Source organism: Mobula birostris, chromosome X (assembly GCF_030028105.1).
Source record: "Mobula birostris isolate sMobBir1 chromosome X, sMobBir1.hap1, whole genome shotgun sequence".
Lineage (NCBI taxonomy): Eukaryota > Metazoa > Chordata > Chondrichthyes > Myliobatiformes > Myliobatidae > Mobula > Mobula birostris.
In genome coordinates, this window is record NC_092402.1 from 66,709,503 (window position 1) to 66,732,931 (window position 23,429).

Sequence of the window (23,429 nt, forward strand, 5' to 3'; positions counted from 1 at the left end):
GATTGGGTTAGAGGGGTTCATTGTGGACTTTTTTTTTAAAAGTCCTATTTATGAACTGGAAGAGGCTACCTGCAGGGATAATGGAAGCCAATTCACTGTAATTTTCCAGAAGAAATCAGATGTATATTTTAAAAGGCTGTTAGGAAGGGCAGTGAGACTAACTGAATATCTCATTCGGAGATAGCCTCATTAACTCATACGCTTTGGTCTTGCCCTTTATTGAAGAAATATTGGGACGATATTTTTGATATTATTTCAACTGTCTTGAATATTGATTTACAACCTCATCCTATTACTGCCATCTCTGGTTTACCAATGATAGAAAAACATCATTTGACGTCTTCAGCTTGTCGGATGATTGCTTTTGTTACTCTAATGGCTAGAAGATCTATACTATTGAATTGGAAAGAGATTAGTCCTCCAACTACATTTCACTGGTTTTCTCAAACTATATCTTGTTTAAATCTAGAAAAAATTAGAAGTGTCATTTATGACCCATCTATTAAATTTGATGAGACTTGGAGACTAATTTATTCAGTATTTCCACATGATGTAATTTGACCCTTGCCATATCTGTTTTGTGATTTCAATGTATGGGGAGAGGAGCAGAAATGGCAACACTATTGGTTCTATCTGAAGTATCATAATAGCCCTTTCTTTTCTTTTTCTTTTCCTTAGTTTTCTTTCAGTTTGGGTAGATTAGTTTCTTTTTTTAAGGGGATATATTTTTTTTCTTCTTCTGTTTTTTAACGATATTTTTGTATTTTATGTATACTCTTTATATATTAATCTGAGAGATTTTGGGAAGTTTACTAACTATGTGTTATCTGACTATGCTTTTATAATATAATTATTATTAATTAATACAATCCCAATTGCTCTGTACTTTTTTTTGTAATGTGTATGTTGTTGAAGCTAATAAAAAGATTGAAAAGGAAAAAGAAAAATCAGCACAGGCTTCTATGTTGCATCATTAGAGACCTCAAAAAGATGAGAATGTACTAATCTGCATATTGTAAGTGGGACGTGAAAAATCAATGCCATTATTTTTAAAGAGGTCAGTTAAGTTGCTAAGAGTAAGTCCTTTAGGCTGGCATGTTTTTCACTCAGCTATTTGACATTTTATAAATTACAATGTATTTGTATAAATTATATAAAGATTTTGTAAATCATGTATAAAGTTGAATAATTGCTAAAATTGTGTAAGAAAGTTGCTGGCTTTCCTGAGACCTAAAGTCCATTTGTGGCCCAGGATTTGATTTTTATTTTGAAGTCTGTGTCCTGAAAATTTGACTGCTAGGACATCTCTCTCTTTTTCATACTAACATTGAGGAGAAATACACACTTAGCACCTTGTGTATATTTGCTGATCACCTGTTTCTGGTGCATTTGCTCTGATGTGTCTGCTTTTAATATCAAATTATCTATTCCCATCCCATAAAATGAACCCATCACAATGATAAATGTTCTTTCTACTAAGTTTATAGATGGACCAAAATTATGCCAGTGACCTTACACAAATCCCAATGATATTTTGTCTTTCTCTTATTTGATACTGATTTCAATGACAGAATTAATGATTGAACATAAAAGTATAAAAATAATATGAAGGAATTTTATTTTTTATGTGTTAGGCAGAGATTTTTATGAATACTGGACAGAGACTGAGTTTAATCCCATCCCATTCCTCAATGCAGAACATAGAACAGTACAGCACAGGTATAGGCCCTTCGACCCACAGTGTTGTGTTGAACCAATCAAATTCCCAAATAAATTAATCCCCATTGCCTACATAATGTTCATATCCTCGTATTTACCTCATATTCATGTGCCTATCTAAATGTCTCTTAAAAATCCCTAGTGTATCTGCCTCTACCACCATCCCAGGCATGCACCATTCTTTGTTTTAAAAAAAAAGCTTGCTCCTCACATTTCCTTTGAAATTACTCCCTCATCTTATTCAACTATGGGAAAGGGATACAGCCTGTCCACTCTACCTATACCTCTCATAATCTCTATCAGATCTCCCCTGTGCTTCCACTGCTCCAGAGAAAGCAACCCAAGTTTGTCCAAGCTCTCATGATAGCACCTGTCCTCTAATCCAGACAGCATCCTGGTAAACCTCTTCTGCACCCTCTCCAAAGCCTCAACATCCTTCCTATTATGGGGCAACCAGAACATATGCAATACTCCAGATGAGGCCTAACTAGAGTTTTATAAAGCTACAGCATTTCTTCCCGACTTTTGATCTCAGTGCCTCGACTATTAAAGGCAAGCATGCCATATACCTCCCTAACCACCCTTTCAGCCTATGCAGCCACTTTCAAGGACTTAAGAACTTGGATCCCTCTGCTTATCAAAATTAAGGGTCTTGCCCATAACAGTGCACTGTCTCTTTACGTTTGACATACCAAGGTGTAACACCTCACATTTATCTGGGTTAAACTCCATCTGCCATTTTTCTGCCCATATCTGCAACTCATCTGTATCTCGCTGTATTCTTTGCCAATCTTCTGCACAATCCAGAACACCACCAATCTTTGTATCATCTACAAACTTACTAACCCACCCATCTACATTTTCATCCAAGTCACTTATATGCGTCACAAACAACAGAGGTCCCAGTACAGATTCCTGCAGAGCACCACTAATCACAGACCTACAGCTAGGATAAGTCCCAATGACCTCGGCCCTTTTTCTTCTACGGGCAAGCCAGTTCTGAAACCAAATTGCCAATTCACTGTGGATCCCATGCATCTTAATCTTCTGGATGAGCCTCCCGTGAGGGATCTTATCAAACACCTTACATCCACAGTTCTTCTGTCATCAGTCACTCTCGTCACCTAGTTTAAAAAAAACTCCCAAGTTAGTAAGACATGCCTTGCCCTGCACAAAGCTATGCTGGTTTTCCCTTATTAGGCCATGGTTTTCCAAGTATTCATAAATCCTATCCCTGAGAATTCTGCCCAGTAACTTTCCACCACTGACATGAGAATCACTGGTCTGTAGTTTCCGGGATTATCCCTGGTTCCCTTCTTGGTTAATGGAATACTATTAGCTACTTGACAGTCCTCCAGGACCTCGCCTGTAGCTAGAGAGGACACAAAGATATTGGTCAAGGCCCCAGCAATCTCATCTCTTGCCTCAATAACCTGGGGTTTATCCCATCAGGCCCTGGGGACTCTAATGCTCTTTAAGGGACCCAATATGACCACGTCTTTTACCTCAAAATACCTTAGTGTATTAATACACTTTGGCCGCTATCAGCCTATCCTCTGCATCCAAGCAAATGTTCCCTCCTTTATCCTTGAGTGGTCCTACCCACTCCCTAGTTATCCTCTTGCTGTTGGTGTATATATAGAATGCCTTGGGATTCTCTTTAATCCTATTTGTCAAGGAGTTTTCATGGCCCCTCCTGGCTTTCATAATTTTCTTCTTGAGTTCTTTTTGGCTTTATAATCCTCAAGGGCTCTGTTTGATTGTAGCTTCTGGCTTTATATACTTTACCTTTTCTTGACTAAGTTCATTATCTCCCTTGAGGTTATCTTACCATCCTTGTCTTTCCTTCTGATTGGAACATACCTGTCCTGTATTCTGCAATTAGTCTTTAAACACCCTCCACATGTTGGATGTGGACTTGCCCAATAACAGCTGTTCCCAATCAACTTTCCCTAGTTCCTCACTAATGTTCTTGTAATTTGCACTGCTCTAATTCAATACTCTCTCACATTGTCCATGCATATCCTTATCTATAGCTATCTTAAAACTTAAGGCATTGTGGTCACCATTCCCTAATTGTTCACCCACTGAAAGGTCAGTCATCTGGTGAGGCTCATTACCCAACACCAGATCCAGTACAGCCCCTCCTCTCGTTGGACAATCTTCGTATTAAGAAACCCTGCTGGATGCACCTAACAAATTCTGCTCCATCTATACCTCTTGCGCTAAGAAAATTCCAGTTGATATTTGGGAAGCTGAAGTCCCCCATGACAACAACTATTGTTCTTGTACCTTAATCTGCCTGCATATTTGTTACTCAATGTCCTGGTGGCTATGGGGGAAGGGGTCTGTAGTACAATCCCATCAGAATAGCTGCATATTTCCTATTTTTGATTTCCACCCATATAGATTCAGTGGATGAGCCATCCATTATGTCCCCTCTGAATGCAGCTGTGATATTGTCTCTGGTTCATGCAACTCCCCATTCTCCTTCACCTCCCTCTCTATTTTTTCTAAAATGTCAAACCCCTTTCCTGGTCCTCTCCCAACCAAATCCCTGTAATGGCCAGAATGTTATAGATCCATGCTTGTTACCCATAGTACTCCTAACATTAAAATAAACACACTATCCACCCTATCATATCTATTAATTTGCTCCTTGTTTTTACTGGCCCTGACATATTCCTTCCTCTCCATTCCTCCACTTTCTGACTTGTTGCTCTGGTTCCCATGCCCCTGCCAAGCTAGTTTAAACCTTCTCGAGTAGGACTAGCGAACCCCCTGGCCAGGATATTGGTTCCCCTCCAAATTAAGTGTAGCTCTTCCCTCTTGTATAGGTCACCCCTGCCCCAGAAGATATTCCAATTATCCAAGAACCTGAAACCCTGCCCCCACACCAGATCCTCAGCCACTCATTCATCTGTGCTATCATCCTATTCCTGCCCTGACTACTGCCTTGGAGGTCCTGCTCTTCAGCCTCTTATCCTAACTCCCTATATTCACTGTGCAGTACCTTTTCCCCCTTTCTACCTGTTTCATTGATGCCAGTGTGCACCATGACCTTTGGCAGCTCACTCCTCTCACCGTACCCCCATGAGAACATTCTGCAGTTGCTCTGACATTCTGAACCCTAGCCCCTGGGAAGCAACACATCATCTTGGCATCACCTTTGAATCCACAGAATCTCCTGTCCATCCCCCTAAATATCGAGTCTCCTATCACTATCGCTTTGCCTGACTTTACCCTTCCCTTTTGAGCCCCTGAGCTGATCACAGTGCCACTGGCCTGGCTACTGATGCTGTGCCCTGATAGATCATCCTCCCTGCAGTATCCAAAGGGGTATACTTGTTGCTGAGGAGAATGGCCACAGGGGAACCTTGCACTCATTGCTTACTCCTCTTCCTTCTGCTGATGGTCACCCATCTACTACCTGAAGCCTGCACTCTGTGTGTGACCACCTCAGTCGAAGTTTCATCTGAGGTTTTCAGCCTCCCAGATGGCCCTGAGTACATCCAGCTCCAGCTCCAGTTCCTTAACCTTGTCAGTTAAGTGTACTTCCTGCAGATGTAGTCATCATGGAGACTGTTAAGTACCCTGAGATCCCATATCTTACAGGAGGAGCATTCCACTGCCTTAGCTACTATCCTGTTTACACTGAGTTAAGAACTAAGGATTTACAGACAACAAAAAAGAAAGTTTACCTGTTCTGATTCATTAAAACGCAGTTATTCAATTCTTTATTGAAAATTTTAAAAATTACAAAAATTCATTCTAACCAACACTTTGAAATTTCTCAAGAATGTCCACCAGATCAGTAAACATTCAATCAGCCAATGAGAGTGCTTTACGTACGCTCTGAGCCACTCACAGCAATCACATATTAGTTCACACTCTGCCTCCCCCATGTATGTAAATGTTCTTGCTCCTTTGCCATTTTATTCCTTTTTTTTCCACTCATAATGTCTGGAAAAAGGCCTGCAACTTCCAGCGAGGGTAGTACATCTATGATGTCTAAGAAAAGCATTAGCATGGATGTGAAATTGTAAGTGATATGGCGTTTGGAAGCTGATGAGCATCAGGTTGATGTTGGTACCTCTTTGAAATTGGCCACATCAACATCAGAACAATTATAAAAATTGCAGGCAAGATGAAAGCTTCTGCAATGACAACCTCAAAGTTATCATCAACGAAGGTGACTCGTTCAAGGAGACTTTTGCTTGAAAAAATGGGAGAGGGACTAAATATATGGGTGGATGACCAAACACAATGTAACATGCCCCTAAGCCAGTTGATAATAATGGAAAAGGCAAGAAGCATCTTCAGTCATATTCAAGAAGAAGAAGAAGAAGATACGTCGGTAACACTCACAGCGAGCAGAGGTTGGTTTGATAGATTTAAACAGTGCAGTAACCTCCATAGCATATGTATCTCTGCTGAAGTGGCTCGTGCAGGCAGCAAGGAAGCCCAAGATTTTCCTACAACACTGAAGGTCACAATATAAAAGGATGATTATCCTCCTGAACTTGTCTTCAATGTGGATGAAACAGGCCTATTTTGGAAAAGAATGCCTTCTCTTACTTTCATCTCCCAAGAAGAGAAATGTGCATCTGGGTTCAAGGCTGCAGAGGACCAGTTAACTCTCTTGCTAAGAGGCAATGCTAAAGGTGACTTTAAGTTAAAGCCAATGATTGTGTACCACCCTGAAACACCACGAGCAATGAAAGGCATTTTAAAGTCAAGTCTACCAGTGATTTCGAAATCAAGCAAGAAAGCCTGGGTGACGATTGATGTTTTTTAAAATTGGCTTGTTTCACATTTTTGTCCAGCAGCGAAGCAATATTGTGAGGAGCATGACCTTGAACCTAAAGCATTGTTGGTGCTTGATAATGCCCCAGGTCACCCTGAGGATCTTGACATGCTTTGGATCTGCATTCCTGTAGAAGTGGTTTACCTTACATGCAGCACCACTTCATTACTCTAACCAACAGATCATGGAGTAATATTGAATTTTAAGGCCTGCTACCTTCGCCACACATTCAACAACTTGTTGAGGAAACAAAAGGTTAAGACTAACAATCCATTAGGCAATTTTGGAAAAGCTACAATGTCATGAAACCTGTAGACAACGTCAGAGTAGCCTGGGTGAAGTAACTTCAAACTGGATGAATGGAGTGTGGAAGAAGCTATGGCCAGAAACATGCAACGATATGCTAGGATTTCAAGTGAGCCCAGTCATCCAAAACATCATTGAACTGGCCAAAGCAGTGGGATTAGAGGATGTTAATGATGGCAACATTGAAGAGTTGCTGCATTCTCATGGTGAGAGCCTTAATAATGAAGAGCTTCAAGAATTGGCAGAGCAACATATCTTGGGTGAATCTGAGGACATGGATGGAGAAGAGAAAACGCCAACAAGAAACCTCACCACAAAGTTTCTCAGCACTAGCATCACCACAATCGCACTAATCATGGACCTGATTGGGAGTGAAGCAATAAGGCAAAGAGAGGTGTTCTGGACATGGTTTCCTGCTACAGAGAACTGCTTCATGAGAGGAAACTTAAAAAAAAAAGACAGTCAAATCTCGATGCCTACTTAAAGAGGAAGCCAAAGTTAGAGGAGGACCCACAGCCTGGTCCCTCCTCTAAGATGTAACCGCCACCCGATTCCCTCCGCTGCTTCTGTGATGTGTTGCTGCTCCACTGATGTACAGGTTAGGCGTACTTGCGTGTTTATTACTCCACAAATTAATGAATATACATAAAATAATATACATCTTAGGTTTCATTCTTTTTTTTAATTCAGCCACACGTCCATTTACATGATGTTATATTAACCCCGCATAGCGCTGATTTACATAGCGCTTCACCTTCAAGGAACGCAGCGTTAAGCGGGGTTTGAGTGTAGTTGTATTATTTAAGAATATAGAAATTAGGTTCTAATCTAATTTTACACAATTATTTACTTTTACCAAAGCAACCTAAATATTGTAATGAAAATAAAATACTGAAAACAGCACAGCAGGCAGCCTTTTGTAATAAGAAATGGTTAATTTTTCAGGTTAAAGATGATTTGTCAGAACTGGAGTAAAGAGAAAACAAGATAAGTTGCAGAGAGGATGGAGGTTAGTTTGGTAATGGATAAGACAAAAGGAAAATCTCTAATAGGGTAGTGCCAGGGTTATAGTACCCATAAACTTCAGATGAAGTTGTCCACTTGACAGAGCACATGAACAAAGAAACATAAAGCAGTGAAATGAAGGCAGTTAGGAAGAGCACAATAAAAGAATGTAAAAGCTGTGAAATTCAAAGCTGCAGGAAATGCTTAGCAGGTTAACTGGTGCTAATGGATAGAGAAAAACTCAGGAATGTTACAGATGGACTTAAAACAGAACTAAGCAGTTCTGATGCAAACAGTAATTTGAAGTTGTAGAACTTGATAGGAGTCCAGAAGGCTGCACCATGCCTAGATGAAAGATGAGGTGCTGTTCTTCAAGTCTGCTTGTAACAGTGCAGGAGATCAGAGTGGCAATGGAAAATTGACACAGGCTTCATCTTAAATTGTCTTGGTTTTTATCAGTTTTTAATTTTTCAGGCTTATTTTCCTTCCTGGCATTCTGTGGTACACAGTCATTTGTGGCTTACAGGAACTGATTTAATCGACCATGTCTTATCACATACTCTAGTATCTGTCTACCTTGAAATGGTGCATGTACCCATAGATAGACAGAACATAATGAAGTCCTGTATGTATTATTCCTGGAGAATAGCTTGAAGGCAGTGTTAAGCTGCTTTTTTATATTGTGTATTAATCTTTGTCTTCTACAGTCTTATTATTGCTTTAGAAACTAGTGCTTCATATCAGTCAGCTATTATATTTCCTTAAAACGTAAAAGTCAATTACTATTGATCCTTTTCCACAACGAATGTTCCCTGTAATGGGAGATAGCCATGGTTATCATCATCCAACTTTCTATCAGTTTGAGATTAGATTACATTCTATGGCACTAGTAGTGCAGCATCTTGGATATCCACCACGGGCTTTGTTAATGTACACTTAGCTGGTGATTTGGCGAGGACCCATTGACATGTCTGTTTATTGTTTCATTTATGAGCTTATTAGACTTTGCAATTTGATTGGTTTACCACATTGACCATAAGGTCATTCCTAGAATGTAAGTTTTCTGGCTAACATGCTGATAGTGTTAGAGATTATGGAACACTCCATGGCACTTTGATGTTCGTCATGAAACTTATGTGGTTTAGGCTGTACACAGTGGGCTGTGTCATTGTATAGGGATGGTTGTGGACTCTTTTGGTTGTAAAGAGTAAATGGCTTTTCTTGCTACTGTTCATTTTTACCCTTTTGTTTTATTGTACTTTTGGGTTTTTAGGTTTCGATCTCAGTCCTTTCCACGCAGACAGCTCCCTCTCTCCCTTTGGTAAGCAGTCAGACCCTCTCGCCACTATTTGCGTGTTCACGTGTTAACATCAGTAGTTTGTACCTGGATGCTTGTATGTCTGCTTGCATTTTCATAGAGGATATTCACGTGACATCAGCAGTCTTTTCAGCGAGTTACTGGTCAAGTGCTAAAAAAGTTTTTTTTAGCATATGTGAACATAATTTTTGTGTTTGCTTTTCTGCCTTAAATCTTAAAGTTTGTCTATAAAATGCATGTCAAAATCAGTTTTCATTCACAAAATATCTCAGAAGTAACAGTTATGATTGTAAATTGTTCTGCGTCATAGTTTATACATACGTAATCAAAATATTTGTATTGTAAGAGTGTAGTGAGTTGAATATAAAAACTGTTGAGGCATGGGAGTATCTTGGCAATTATTGGTAGAATGAGCATGTACATGTCACTGATTATTGGTGCAAAATTCATTTATGAGATTAAATATCTAGGTTTACGAAAAACGAATTTTGCTTGCACCATAGTGTTTATAAGCTGATTCTGTAGTTTGTTCAAAGCTTTCCCAGTCTCAAATATAAATTTTTTATGATGGTTCTTGGTCTCCAAGTCAATCGTACGAAGTGTGGTGACTCCTTAGCATTATAGACTAGAGGATACCTTAGTGCTGACTTTGCTGATTTCATCTGGGTTGCTGTTGTGTCCCATTCTTCTCTCCGCTGATCACCATCAATAACCCCAGACACCAATGGAAAGTGTGCATCTGAGAATTTTGGCTGAGTTCACTATCTGACTTGGCTGTGATATGTTCTAATATTGGCCTGCTTAGGTAAGAGCCACTGAGAGTGAATGAAGATAAAGTTGTCGGCACCTTTTGATTGCTTCCCAGAAGTGTTAAGTACATTCAACAAAGAAGAGTCGAGACATTTTTTGATATAATGGGAGATTATAATTGTGATCAGTATTTTATTTTTTGCATAGAATCAACTATTATTGATGGATTTGGGAAGTTGATACTGTTATATCCATACTAATCTATGCGCAAGCAGTTGAGTTGACTACTGTTAGTTGATACTGTTAAATTCTATTCTATTTTGCTACTTGTCCTGCAGTGTTGAACAATGAGAAGATAACAAAGTTGTAGGCATAAATCTGAAATTGCAAATTGTGACTATTGATGCCTTTGATGGAATGTGTGCTGTCCTATGCATGGTTTCTGAAGACAGTGGCACAATACATAAATCTTGTGCAGTTCCTAATACAGTTCCTATAAAAAGTATTCACCCTCTCCCCCCCCCCCCCCCGGAAGTGTTCATGTTTTATTTTTTTTTGCAACATTGAATCTCAGTGGGTTTAATGGCTTTTTTGACACTGATCAACAGAAAAAGACCCTTTCGTGTGAAAGTGAAAACAGAATACAAAGTGACCTTAAATTAATTACAGATTTAAAACACAAAATAATTGATTGCATAAGTATTCATTCCCCCCTTTAATATGACACAATAAATCATCACTGGTGCAGCCAGTTGATTTTAGAAGTCACACATTAGTTAAATGGAGATCCGTATTTGGAGACCTGTGGGCAGTCAGGGTGTTTCAATTGATTGTAGTAAAAATACACCTGTATCTGGAAGGTCCAACTGCTGGCCAGTCAGTATCCTGGCAAAAACTACACCATGAAGACAAAAGAACACTCCAAGCAATTCCGAGAACAGGTTATTGAAAAGCACAAGTCAGGAGATGGATGTAAGAAAATTTCCAAGTCACTGAATATCGCTTGGAGGACGGATAAGTCAATCATCAAAAAATGGAAAGAATATGGCACAGCTGTAATCTGCCCAAGGCAGGCCATCCTCAACAACTGAGTGACTATGGAAGAAGGGGGACTAGTGAGGGAGACCACCAAGTAACTTATGACAACTCTGGAGGAGTTACAAGCTTCAGTGGCTGAGATGTGAGAGTCTGCACATACAACAGCTGTTGCCCAGGTGCCTCACCAGTCGCAGCTTTATGGAACAGTATCAAAGAGAAAGCCACTGTTGAAAAAAAACTCGCATGAAATCTCTGCTAGAGTTAGCCAGAAGACGTGGGAGACTGAAGTCAGCTGGAAGAAGGTTCTGTGGTCTGATGAAAATAAAATTGAGCTTTTTTGGCCATCAGACTAAATGCTATGGTTGTCATAAGCCAAGCACCATGCATCATCAAAATTACACCATCCCTACCTTGAAGCATGGCGGTGGCTGCATCATGCTGTGGGGATGTTTCACTGCAGCAGGCCCTGGAAAGCTTGTGAAGGTAGAAGATAAAATGGATGCAGCAAAATACAGGGAAATCCTGGAGGAAAACCTGATGCAGTCTGCAAGAAAACTGACTTGGGAGAAGATTTGTTTTCCAGTAAGACAATGACCCCAAGCATAAAACCAAAGCTACACAGGAATGGCTTAAAAACAACAAAGTTAATGTCCTGGAGTGGCCAAATCAGAGTCCAGAATTCAATCCAATTGAGAATTTGTGGCTGGACTTGAAAAGAGCTGTTTACTCACGATCCCCATGCAATCTGGCAGAGCTTGAGCGGTTTTGTAAAGAAGAATGGGGAAAAATTGCAGTGTCCAGATGTGCAAAGCAGATAGAGACCTATCCACATAGACTCAAGGCTATAATTGCTGCTAAAGGTGCATTACTAAGTATTGATTTGAAGGGGGTGAATACTTACGCTATCAATTATGTTGTGTTTTATATTTGTAATTAGTTCAGATCACTGTGTGGAGATCTACTTTCATCTTCACATGAAAGAGTCTTTTCCTGTTGATCAGTGTCAAAAAAGCCAAGTTAAATCCACTGAGATTCAATGTTGTAAAACAATAAAACATGAAAACTTCCAAGCGGAGGGGGTGAATACTTTTTATAGGCACTATAACTCATTCAGTGGAAGTTTGCTTTTTGCTGGAATTCCTTTCTGCATTGTTATCTATCAGAATAGCCTGTAAAGCATTTTGCAATTCACTTGAAGGCAAGAAGATTGCCTGTATGAAGATTTATGCTCAATTGGGATGCCAGTATATCGAATTGGAGTAACCATTTGGGAAATGAGAATTCGTCAGTAACCAAACTGAAGTATTAAGAAGGTAGTACCTGCATAAGGAATTGAGCTTATTGTCCCATCGTTAATTTTAATACGAGCTTTGTTTTAGCAAAGGCAAATTTTTAAAAAGTAACAATTTGTAAGTACAAAGGAGGTAATAGTTTGATTATCAAGCAAGCTAGGTTTTTCAGGGGAACCCCATGCCTTAGGTCTGGTCATTTCAATTGGAAATAGCTCATAAACACAATGATGTATTCTGTGAAACATGAATTTAGCTAGCTCCGACCAAGAGACTGGCTTGAGATTTTAACTGAAACCAGAAGGTGACCGTCAGAAGGTTTAAGTAAGGGGATAAAATATGGGAACTGTTCCAAAGTTTTAAGGTGGTTATTTGTTTTCCTTGGTTTTTGTTACCTGCCTCCAATGTAAAACTTCCCTTATATACTTTCCCTTGTGTAGCAATTGGCTTTGGGCCTACTTTTTTTTACATTGTAACCAAGGGTAGTTCAGTCGCAGTGGTGATATTTCAGTTTTGTTCATGTTTCAAATATTGGTAGCTAATCCAGTATTTAAATTTGAACATCAGAACACAATTTCCGAATAATGTCGCAAGCTGGAACTGTAGACATTTGAATTAATTCAGAATGTTGGTGTAATTCAATATGTTGAGGTGCACCTATAGTGGTGCTTGTGTTCCTGGCAAATACCACTCAAAGCCTTGGAGAAATGCTGTCTTCTTGATCTGTATGCATCTCTTGCTTCACTCAATCTCCAAGGTATCCATGTTGACCAAAAAATAGAAAAGCAATTCAGTTCCACTTCCACCTCTTGAGCTGTATCCTTTATAGACTATAACACAAAGTACTTTTAAAATGGAATATAATATTTATGCTGGCATCACCTTTTCAGGGAGTGTGTTTTAGACCTCCTCTATTGTCTGCTGTAATTTTTTTCACCAATTATCTGTAATCTGTATCCCCAAATTATTGACTTTTGTACAGAGGGATTTGGGTCCATTTTGTCAAGTATGTTTCTGTCCATCATAATCCCCCCCCCCCACCAAAAACCTCAATCTGTCCTCAACCTTAGCTGTTCCAAGGAAAACAGCTGCAGTCTGTCTGATCTCTTCTTACACCTGAACTTTTCCAGCCCTGGCAAAATTCTTGTCTTTCTCCTCCTGAACCAATGCTAGTGTCACCACATCTTCCTTAAAATGCAATGACAAGCATTGTCCTCATTACACAAACTGTAGCCAGACTAATATTTTGTGCAATTCAAGCACAACCTCCTGTCTTTGTATTCTGTATCAGCCTGTGAAGTAAAAGTGTGTTTTCTTAATCATCATCATTAGCTATCCTGCTGCCTTCAGGAATCTTTGGAGCATGTGCTCCAAGCTCCCTTTTTTCCTTTGCGCTCCTGTAATTTACCATTTATTCTGTACTAGATTTTTTTGCCCTCCCCAAATGTGTTGCATTTCTCAGGATTTAATTCCAGTCAGCCCTTTGCTTGTGTTTATTGCAATCACCTTGTGAAATACTACCCACTTACAATTACTTGCAGTTGGTTTGCCTGGACAGATTATCATTGAGGAGCTGAACATGGTATTAGTGTAGCTTTATGAGTATTTCATACATTTAATTGATTCTTTGGGAACCTGTTTGGCCTGTAGCTTTATAACTACTTAGGAAATGTAGATTTGTTTTTGAAATCTAAATTGTGTGCATGCTTTCATTTCTAATACTGAAATATCACTTAAATTAAGAAAGTTATTTCAAAGCAAATCCTTGGCTTTTTCTTTGGAGTCTTTGGATTTTTGAAAAATTATTTTTTGAAGGTCTCAGAGGACAATTATTACAGTCCAACTGTTAAGCCAGCAATAATGCATGAGATCTCTGGTTTGGATAGCTGTTAGATAGCGACTTTACCAACTGAGCCACTGATGGAGTTTTTGTCCACTTCTTAGAAGAACCTTCTAAATTACAAATGCCAATCATTTGTGAGTTTTGTGACCTTCGTTTATGAGCTGAAAATGACATTCCCAAGTAACAAAGCCATTACATTTCAGTGGTGTACATAATAAGCAGCACTATTTATAGAATGTTGTGCATATAGTCTGTTTCCACGGTCATAAATAGAGTGTCTCAGAGTGCTGTGCTCCACCTTGTATTTTGAGTGGAAATAGGACTTAATGAATTTAATAAGCAGGCCTAAGACCGCTGACATTACTCTGTTGTGAATGTTAACAGTCACATCATATTTTGGGTTTGTATTTGTTATTTGACTAATTCTCCACAAACTTATCATAATTTTGAAAACCTCTTGTCATTTCCTTTGGAAGTAAAGAAAACTATTCATATCAAACCTTATATTTGAGGAGCCAACCTACATTTTTTTTCCCCGTTTCACTTTTAAATATTATTGTCTATACATCTGCCAAAGAATCGGTTTGGTAACTTATCATGGTACTCCTTTCTTTAAGCTGGGATTGACGTCTCATCCATAACGGATGAGCTTTCATCCAGTCATCCTGATGAGAACTCAAAGCGAAATCAAGCTTTTAATGATGTTCCAGTGGAGGGTGCTCTCAGCTCAGATCTTGACAAGATCGTAACAGAGGGTAGGTATTAAAGCATTTTTTAAAAAAAAACATTCTAAGGTTGGGATAGGGGTGAAATTGCTTTTGGGATTTGTTGAAGCTGCATATTACAAGATAAAGATGTATAAAGTTACAGTTCAATGTTTATGTTTTTATTTTTGCCATCTGACCTTTAGAATACTGATATGCAGGATAAAAGATTAAAAGTGACAGCAAGTCACCTGGAGTTGGACTTTCAAATTTTCTGATGTGCTTGGTAGTTTCCTGAACTCTCATCTCTCCCTTTCTCCCTAACAAAACGTTCACTTTACTCATTTTGTTTTCTGTAGTTTCGGCCCAAATTTGTTTCCAGTATCCCAACCTGACATACCTGAACATTTCTAGTCCAGAACTGTTTTATTCATTTATCAGCAAAATTATTTAGACATCATCAGATGAAACATAGCTGTGCACACCTCAACTTAAATTATTCATTGCTTTCAGGTGATCCTGAAGAGCAAGTTGTAACCCTTGGCTGATTTCCTTGATCATGAAAGATTTTCAAAAACCTCATTCCCCTTTCTCCTTGGTCTTAATATGTGTCAGGAGCTGAATAGATAGATAGATAGACTTTTGCCTTCATTACGTTTCCTTCTCCCTTTTCCCACATATTCCTGAACCTGTCCTTCTGTATGATCCATTATGCCTCCCAATTTTTCCTTCTCCAAACCATCGTCCACGAAGTCCACATCCTCCTCCTTGGAATTGCATTTTCACTAAATGCTCATTATTCAACTCTTGTTCCAGAATTGTATACTAGCTGATCTAAATAGCTTTGTTTCCCCCAGATGTTGGTCTTGCTTCTCTTCAAAAGGACCAGTGTCTGCCTTTCTAAAATCTTACTCTTAACTCCTTTTGTTCCAACTACTGTTCCATATGTTACCTCCCTTTCTTTAGTCTTTGGTGGTTTTATTCCCCAAATCGGTTCATCTTTCTCACATTTGAATCTTTTCCATCAATATTCTGGCTCTGGAATAGCATGAAAATGGCCCTACTGGAATTATTTATGTCTCTAATGGATTATCATTTCATTTCCTACTTTCTTTTAGCTTTGAGAAGGGTGAACCTAAGTTGATGCCTTTGGTTGAAGGTACTTGCAACTATAGCTTTTTTTTTATACAAGTTCTGCTCCTTCCCCAACTTTGGTCTGCATCTTGACCAGACTGTATTTGGCTTCACTGTAAACTTTGGTCCTCAGCCAAACAACTTTCCTGTGTTCTCCTCCACAAAGATGGATGATTCCATCCCTATCACTTCACTTGACAAAATCTCTGCTTCAGTCCAGCTGTGATTGGATGTTTAGGGTATTGATATCTTGCTCTGTTTTACGCAACTCTCTGCTACCCTCACATCCCAAAATAACATTTCCTTTTGATTCTGCTTTTAGTTGTTCTGAAATTTAATTCTACTGCCTGCCCCCCAAGCTGAAAATACACGTCTTTATATTTTCTTCCTTTTAAGTTCTTGCTTTAAACCACATCTGTACCAACACACTTTCTTGTGGTATTTGGTATACATGTGGCAGTTATGTGAAGTGCCTTGAAATGTTTTTATTTGATATAAACCAATATTGTTCTTGGCAATAAAGTTGTCAATGGAAATCTTGAGCATTTTTGGTCAATTTCCAGCACATCTACTTCCCTCTCTCCATGTCATATTTCAAAAAGGTGCTGACTTTTGGTGCTATATTCTAAAATATAATTTCCAAGGTGTTGAGAGAAGGAAGTGTAGCATTGTTTTGACTTTGCTAATCATCCAAAAGCAGATTGTGAATGCCCATTTGAAAACTAGTTGATCCATAAAGGGGGCATTGGACCCACAAGGAGCTGGCTATAAAGGAATGCATTTGTTTTTATTTTTTTAAATCTGGTTTAAGCTTCTAGCATGTTGATGTTTAGAATTTGTTTAATAATTTAATTGATATAATAGCTTCACTGTTACATCTCCAGAATAAATTCTTTCTTCATTCAGAACTGGCACAAATGGAGAGTAAAGATGTGCAGCAGCTCTTCACTGATGTTCTGGGATCACAGGGAAATCATCCACTTCCAGAATCAACACTGAGTAGTGTCAAAACAGTATCTGAAAGCCATCTTCTCACTTCCCATGGGTTAGGAGAACTCATCAGACCTTCATTAAGCCAGCAATCTCTACTTCCTGGTAAAGGGAATACATATTTTTCATAGTTTTTTTTTAAGCTATTACATATCAGCTGTATTAGATCATTCAATAGATTACTTGGCTGTGCTTGAACCTATTGGTTTGAGCTTCACTGTTTTTTTAAATTCTTGTACATATTATTTATTTCATTCCAACTCATCTACAATTCATTTCAGCCATGGAAAGCTCATACTCTATTATCTCATCCTTTCCCTTGTGATGTTCTGCAAGCATGAGTTTAACTGTGCTGCCCAGGGCTCTTGTAGTCTGTCTCACATCAGATTGTATTCATAATTAAATATGCAGCTGGTGTGCTAGTGCTAAATGTAGCTATATTTGGGTGGAATACTTCAGTTTTGGAAGAACTTTGGTTGGTTAATGCAAAGAGAAACTTGGGAAAGCTTGATCAGGTTGCCAAGTTTTCCTGTTGTGTTTCTTTGTCTATTTAACTGCCTGTTCTGTACCTGATTGTGTACTGTTTCTCCAAGCACTTGCTATTCACTCTGTTTGAATGTTTCATAATTTGCCAAGATGTGAAAGAGGACAGCAAGAGAATTGTTGGCGATGGTGAAAGAAATCCTGAACATTTAAGAAGTTCTTTGTACCAAAGAGTTTGTGTTTGGCCTGAACAATATAGGCTGCATTTGCTAGGATAAATCAGGTTGTTATTTAATGTTTAAAATCAGATATTTTGTCAAAAATACATGATTTCTATTAGATGGGAGCACCATTGAAGGTACTCCTTTCTATCTGAGTCTCTTGCTAGCATCCTTTGAAAATATTTTCTGTAGTAAGTGAGGAGCAACGCCATTAGGTCACTCTGCCCTTTCTGCCCCTGATTGTTCGTTATTCTAGGACTTGGGTTGTACTCTTGAGGCATGACGGATTCAAGACATCTTAAGTATTCTTGACAATTGTATTTCTACACCCAGCTGCTCTTGTTGGAGCACCAGCACCTTCCTCACTGTATAACGTTTTAGTTCTCTAGATTCTCTCTTATGGCTACTTGCAACCTAAATATTTAAAAGCACCAGCTCCATCCTTTTTACTGACATCTTACCCAGCAAGAACTGATACAAGTATTTCCCTAGTAGGTTTTTCTAGAAAGTGGGCATAGCCTGAATGCTTCTACAGTACTCAATGTTTTTTATGTCTAGTGCTCCATGTGCCCCACACACTACTCTGGATATTGCCCTTCCTGATGGTTACACATGACATTTGAGGTATCTGATAATATAAATTAAGAAAAAAAAGCAGAAGAGATAAATTAGCATTAAACATTCAGGGATTACTTTACACAAGTAACTTAGCAAGATCAAAGAGACTTCAGGTATTGGTTTTAATCATAAAATATTAGTGTAGTTACGAAGAGGGATACGGTACAATATAAATGTTAGTTCAGGATCCTGGATTGGTTCATTAGCAAGTTCAAGCCCCGCAATGTTCAGGGAGGCTTTTTGAATTATGTTAAAGTAAATATGTTGTGGAATAGAAAGTGATTAATATTAATGATCCTGAAATTACTGCGTTGGAGTAGGTTTTCTGCACTCATTAGCTGCTCTGGCCTGTGTGTGACTCCAAACCCAAAGTGATGGTTTGAAATTTAACTGCCCTTTGAAACAATCACTCAATTCAAGGGTTGGATGTTAAATGTTGGGCTTGCCAGAGATATCAAAAGTTCTAGGTAAAATTTATTATCAGAATACATACAACCCCGAGATTCTTTTTCCTGTGGGCATACTCAACAAGTCTATAGAACAGTGAACTGTAGACAGGATCAATGAACAACAAACAGTGTAAACAAATATAAATAAATAGCAATAAATAATGAGTATGAAATAGCATGAAGTAACAAGATAAAGGGTCATTAAAGTGAGACCATTGGTTGTGAGAACACCTGAAATGGAATAAGGGTAGTTATCCTCTTTTATTCGAGAGCCTGATGGTTGAGGGGTAGTAACTGTTGAACCTGGTGATGCGAGTCCTGAGACTCCTGTACCTTCTACTCTTGATGGTAGCAGCGAGAAAAGAGCATGGCCTGGGTGGTGAGGATCTTTGATGGATGCTGCTTTTCTATGGCAACATTTCATGTAGATGTGCTCAAAGGTTGGGAGGGCTTTACCCATGATGTATGGCTAAATCCACTACATTTTGTAGGATTTTCTACTCAAAGTCATTAGAAGATCTTGCAAAATAAAGTTTAATGCATTGGAGGTTCAATCTTAAGGATGTGCTAGCCATGACAGGTCCTGAGTTATTAAGAGCCCAGGCAAGCATAGGTAACATACTTCAGAGACAAAGGTGTTGATGGGATGATTTGATTAAACTGTTTCAAATTAATAAATAATTGAATATGAATAGGAAAGAATTCCTGGTATTACAGAAACCTAAAGTTCAAAGTAAAATTTATTACCAGAGTACACGTGTCACCATATACAACCCTGAGGTTCTTTCTCCTGCAGCCATACTTCGCAAATCTATAGGATAAAAACTGTAAACAGGATCAACGAACAACAAACTGTTGAAATGCAACTATAAATAAATAGCAATAAATAACAAGAGTGTGAAATAACAAGTTAGAGTCCTTAAAGTGAGATCATTGGTTGTGGGAACATCTCAATAGAAGAGTGTAGTTATCGTCTTTCATTCAAGAGTCTGGTGGTTGAGAGGAAGTTAGCTGTTCTAGAACTTGGTGGTGCGAATTCTGAGGCACTTGTACCTTCTGCCTCAGGGTAGCAGCGAGAAAAGAGCATGGCCTGGGTGATGGGGTTCTCTGATGATGGATGCTGCTTTCCTGCGACAGTGTTTCATGTAGATGTGCTCAGTGGTTGGGAGGCTTTACCCATTCTGTACTGGACCGAATCCACTACTTTTTGCAGGATTTTCCGCTCAAAGGCATTGGTGTTCACGTACCAGGCCGTAATGCAACCAGTCAATACCCATTCCACTACACAAATATAGAAGTTTGTCATTTTTTTTTGTGTCATGCTAAATCTCTGCAGCCTTCTAAGGAGGTAGAAGTGCTGTTGTGCTTTCTTTGCAATTGCATTTATATGATGGGCCCAGGACAGGTCCTCTGAGATAGTGACACCCAGGAATTAAAGTTACTGACCCTTTCTACCTCTGATCAGTACCAACTCGTGATCCTCTGGTTTCCCCCTCCTGAAGTCAGCAGTCATCACTGAAGTCCTTGGTCTTGCTGACAGTGAATGAGAGGTTGTTGTTACGACACCACTCAGCCAAATTTTCAATCTTTCTTCTATATGCTGATTCATCACCACCTTTGATACGGCCCACAATGGTGGTGACATCAGCAAACTCAAATGTGGTATAAAGCGAGTAGTGCAGGAGGCTAAGGACACAGCCTTGTCTGTTGTGCACCTGTGCTCATGGAGATTGTGGAGGAGATGTTTTGGCCAGTCCAAACTGACTGATAGAATTTAAATGTGTGAAATGTTAATTGAAGGAGATGATTATAGGTGGTCATGTCAAACAGAAGTTATTACTATGATTGAATTCACCTTTGTTTTTATTAACTAAAGGACTGGGTAATGCAAACCGTATTCTAATCAAGATAACCACCTATTTTCTGTGTGTTTCTTGTGCATCTTGGAACTGAGTAAGGTTTCTATTTTCCTTTTATATTCCACAGGAGGGACAGTGGCTGTTGGGCAACTTTCTCTTGGTGGTTCTCTGGCACAGACCTCATCTTCAGCAGGGGAGTCTTTTCCTAATGTCTGTCAGTCACCATTTCTTGAAAGCAGGTAATTTTTTTTTTATTTTTTGGTTTAATTACAAATAATGCTGGTGATGATTTACAGATTTGAAGCTGTTATGAAAACTCAACTTTCCTTCTCCAGTCTTGGTGTCAATATGTGCTGCAGGAAGAGCCTCAGTAAAAGCAAAAAGCAAAGCTTGCAATTTGAATACTGTGAAGTGTTAAATGTGAAACACACCTTCTTAGTGACGGTATCGAAGTTTTTTTTCCCATAGTGCTGGAATTGTCAACCAAATGGAAAAGTCTAGTTTCTTTTCGCCCAGTTGTAAAGTATTCACTCCCAATGAAGAAATGTAAGTTTATACAGCCCAGACATAATTGTCATAAAGTGCAGGAGTACTGCTAGAAATTAACTAAAAGGTTAGCCTTTTAGCCCAAGATGGTGATCATTTCCTTCTGTATCAGTAGGCATCCTCAATCCCAGGGAGTCATGGGTTTGTGCCTCTGGTGGACTGTGTCCTCTCCAGGGCACAAGCCTGGGTGGGAAGATTTGAAGAACCGGCTATTGCCCATGCAGCAGGTTTCCCCCTCTACATCACTGATATAGTCCAAGGGAAGGGCAAGCGCTAATACAGCTTGGCACCAGTATCGTCGCAGAGGTTGCCAGAGCGAAGTTGTAAACACCAAACTGCCTTAGGGACTCCAGTCCAGATTATTTCCTCGCAGTTTGCTTCTGAAGCCTTTCGCATGGGTGAGTATGGCTGCAAGGCAGCGGAGGTTTAAAATCAGAGTTTTCCTTCTAGGTGGGCTGCCATCCAAGGATGATGAGCCCCACCTGCCCGTAGCAACTGGTTTTGAGGCACCAATGGTCTGCTTTGCCCCTTCTCTTGTCAGTAGAAACAGTTTTGCTGGGCCGAGTAGCCAAGCCACATGAGAATGCCAAGAGTTGGACTTGGTTGTCAGAAGGTGTTAGAGCCGCACGCCATTTGGAGCACTTTATAGGTAGTGGGTGCTTATCCCCACTACCACCCCCCGGCTATGACAACCTTAGGAGCCTCTGCTGTATCAGTACCTGACAAAACCCTAGTTGCACTTGAATGGTTGATTGAAGATGAGTGGGGAAAGTACCAAATATCTAAGCATCAGATTTCAAAAATGATGCAAACTACCTAGCTTAGGTTATTAGATTAGTTAGTTTGATTCTCAGCATTCTTAACCAATGTTATTTTGGAGCTATGTTACCCCAAATGGACTGTGCATCTCAGTTTCCTCTAAGAAGATAGTGGTCAATCGTTAATTCTATTATCTGTTGAGAACATAACAGTATCAGGAACTCAATATGAGTGATAAGTTGAGAATTATGATTGAACATATAACTGCTAAAATCTTTACCACCTTGAAGATGTATCATATCCCTTGTTGCAGTTGTTTTATCAGATGCAGGTGCAAAGCTACACTGATGCCACTGTACATCAGTGGCAGCTACTAAATCCAGGAAACAATGTGTTCTTCAGCGTCCTAACACCTGTCATTCTCAAACCTTTTTTTTTTTGCAGAATAGGTTTATTTTGGATAGATTGTAAAGTGCAATGCACATTGTAGGTATTTTGTACGTAATGATGTTTTTCATTAATGTACAGGGAAAGGAGTATCCCTTTCAGCCCAGATAGTGGAGAGCAACAGAGCCCATGGACAACTCCAGCTACACCAGCTACTCCAACCACCCCAACTACCCCCACCACTCCTACAGAGGGAGATGGGGATGGACTTTCCTATAACCAGCGAAGTATATTGAGATGGGAAAAAGATGAAGCTTTGGGAGAATTATCAACCATATCACCTGTTCTCTACGCAAATATCAACTTCCCTAACTTGAGGCAAGATTACCCAGGTATGCTGTCTCCTGTTTACAGTTTATGAGATTAGTTGAATAAAAAACTTAATATTTTAGGTGGGGAAAAACCCTTTGTCATATATTCTGACCAAAGGTCAACAACTGCAAATGTTATGTATGTTTCTCTTTCTGTAGAGGCCGCTTGACCCACTAATTGTTTCCAGCGTATTCTGTTTATTTTATTTCAGATTTTCTGTGTTTGTAGATTTTTAACTTTCTTTGTAAGGTTAGTTAATTAAGATTTTCACACCAGTTTTAGTTGTAAAATACATAAAAATATTTAAATTCTTATAGTTGCTGGTAATCTCAAGCAAGTTGAAGCTCCTTGATTTTTGTTTTCATGATTTCTTCAGACTGGGCAAGTCGTTGTAAACAGATCACTAAGATTTGGAGGAAGGTCCCAGCAGCTGATAAAGCACCATTTCTGGTAAGTGCTTATCACCTTGGCACATAATCTTGAGATCTCATCATGGTAAAAATTGTTGGCAAAAACTGATAGAAACTTGGGTAAAATTCTGCTTGTATATCACTCTGCATGGCATGGCAATTGAACAAGGCAACCATAGGAAGTTTATTTTTTCCATCAGGTTTTGTTTTAGGAACTAGAGTGGGGTTTTGTGTTCATTTTCTGAAATGAATTTGAGAACATGGAACAGTACACTACAGTATGGGTCCTTCGACCCTGATGTTGTGCCACTATTAATCTAATCCTTCCCTCATACACATCCGATAACCTTCCATTTTTCTGACATCCATATGCATATCAGAGTCTCTTAAATGTCTCTATTGTACCAGCCTCTATCACCTCT

General features: G+C 39.2%; 1 protein-coding gene across 13 annotated transcripts in view; it reads left to right on the plus strand.

The window, feature by feature from the left end:
* kmt2d (lysine (K)-specific methyltransferase 2D) overlaps positions 1-23,429 on the plus strand; it is a 247,310-nt gene that overhangs the window by 125,991 nt on the left and 97,890 nt on the right. For all 13 annotated transcript variants that reach the window (XM_072248869.1, XM_072248878.1, XM_072248876.1 and 10 more), the window contains 5 exons: positions 14,693-14,830; positions 16,820-17,008; positions 20,661-20,772; positions 22,367-22,617; positions 22,974-23,047. In XM_072248869.1, the coding sequence (XP_072104970.1) occupies positions 14,693-14,830; positions 16,820-17,008; positions 20,661-20,772; positions 22,367-22,617; positions 22,974-23,047 (764 nt within the window). The remainder of the gene's footprint in view (positions 1-14,692; positions 14,831-16,819; positions 17,009-20,660; positions 20,773-22,366; positions 22,618-22,973; positions 23,048-23,429) is intronic.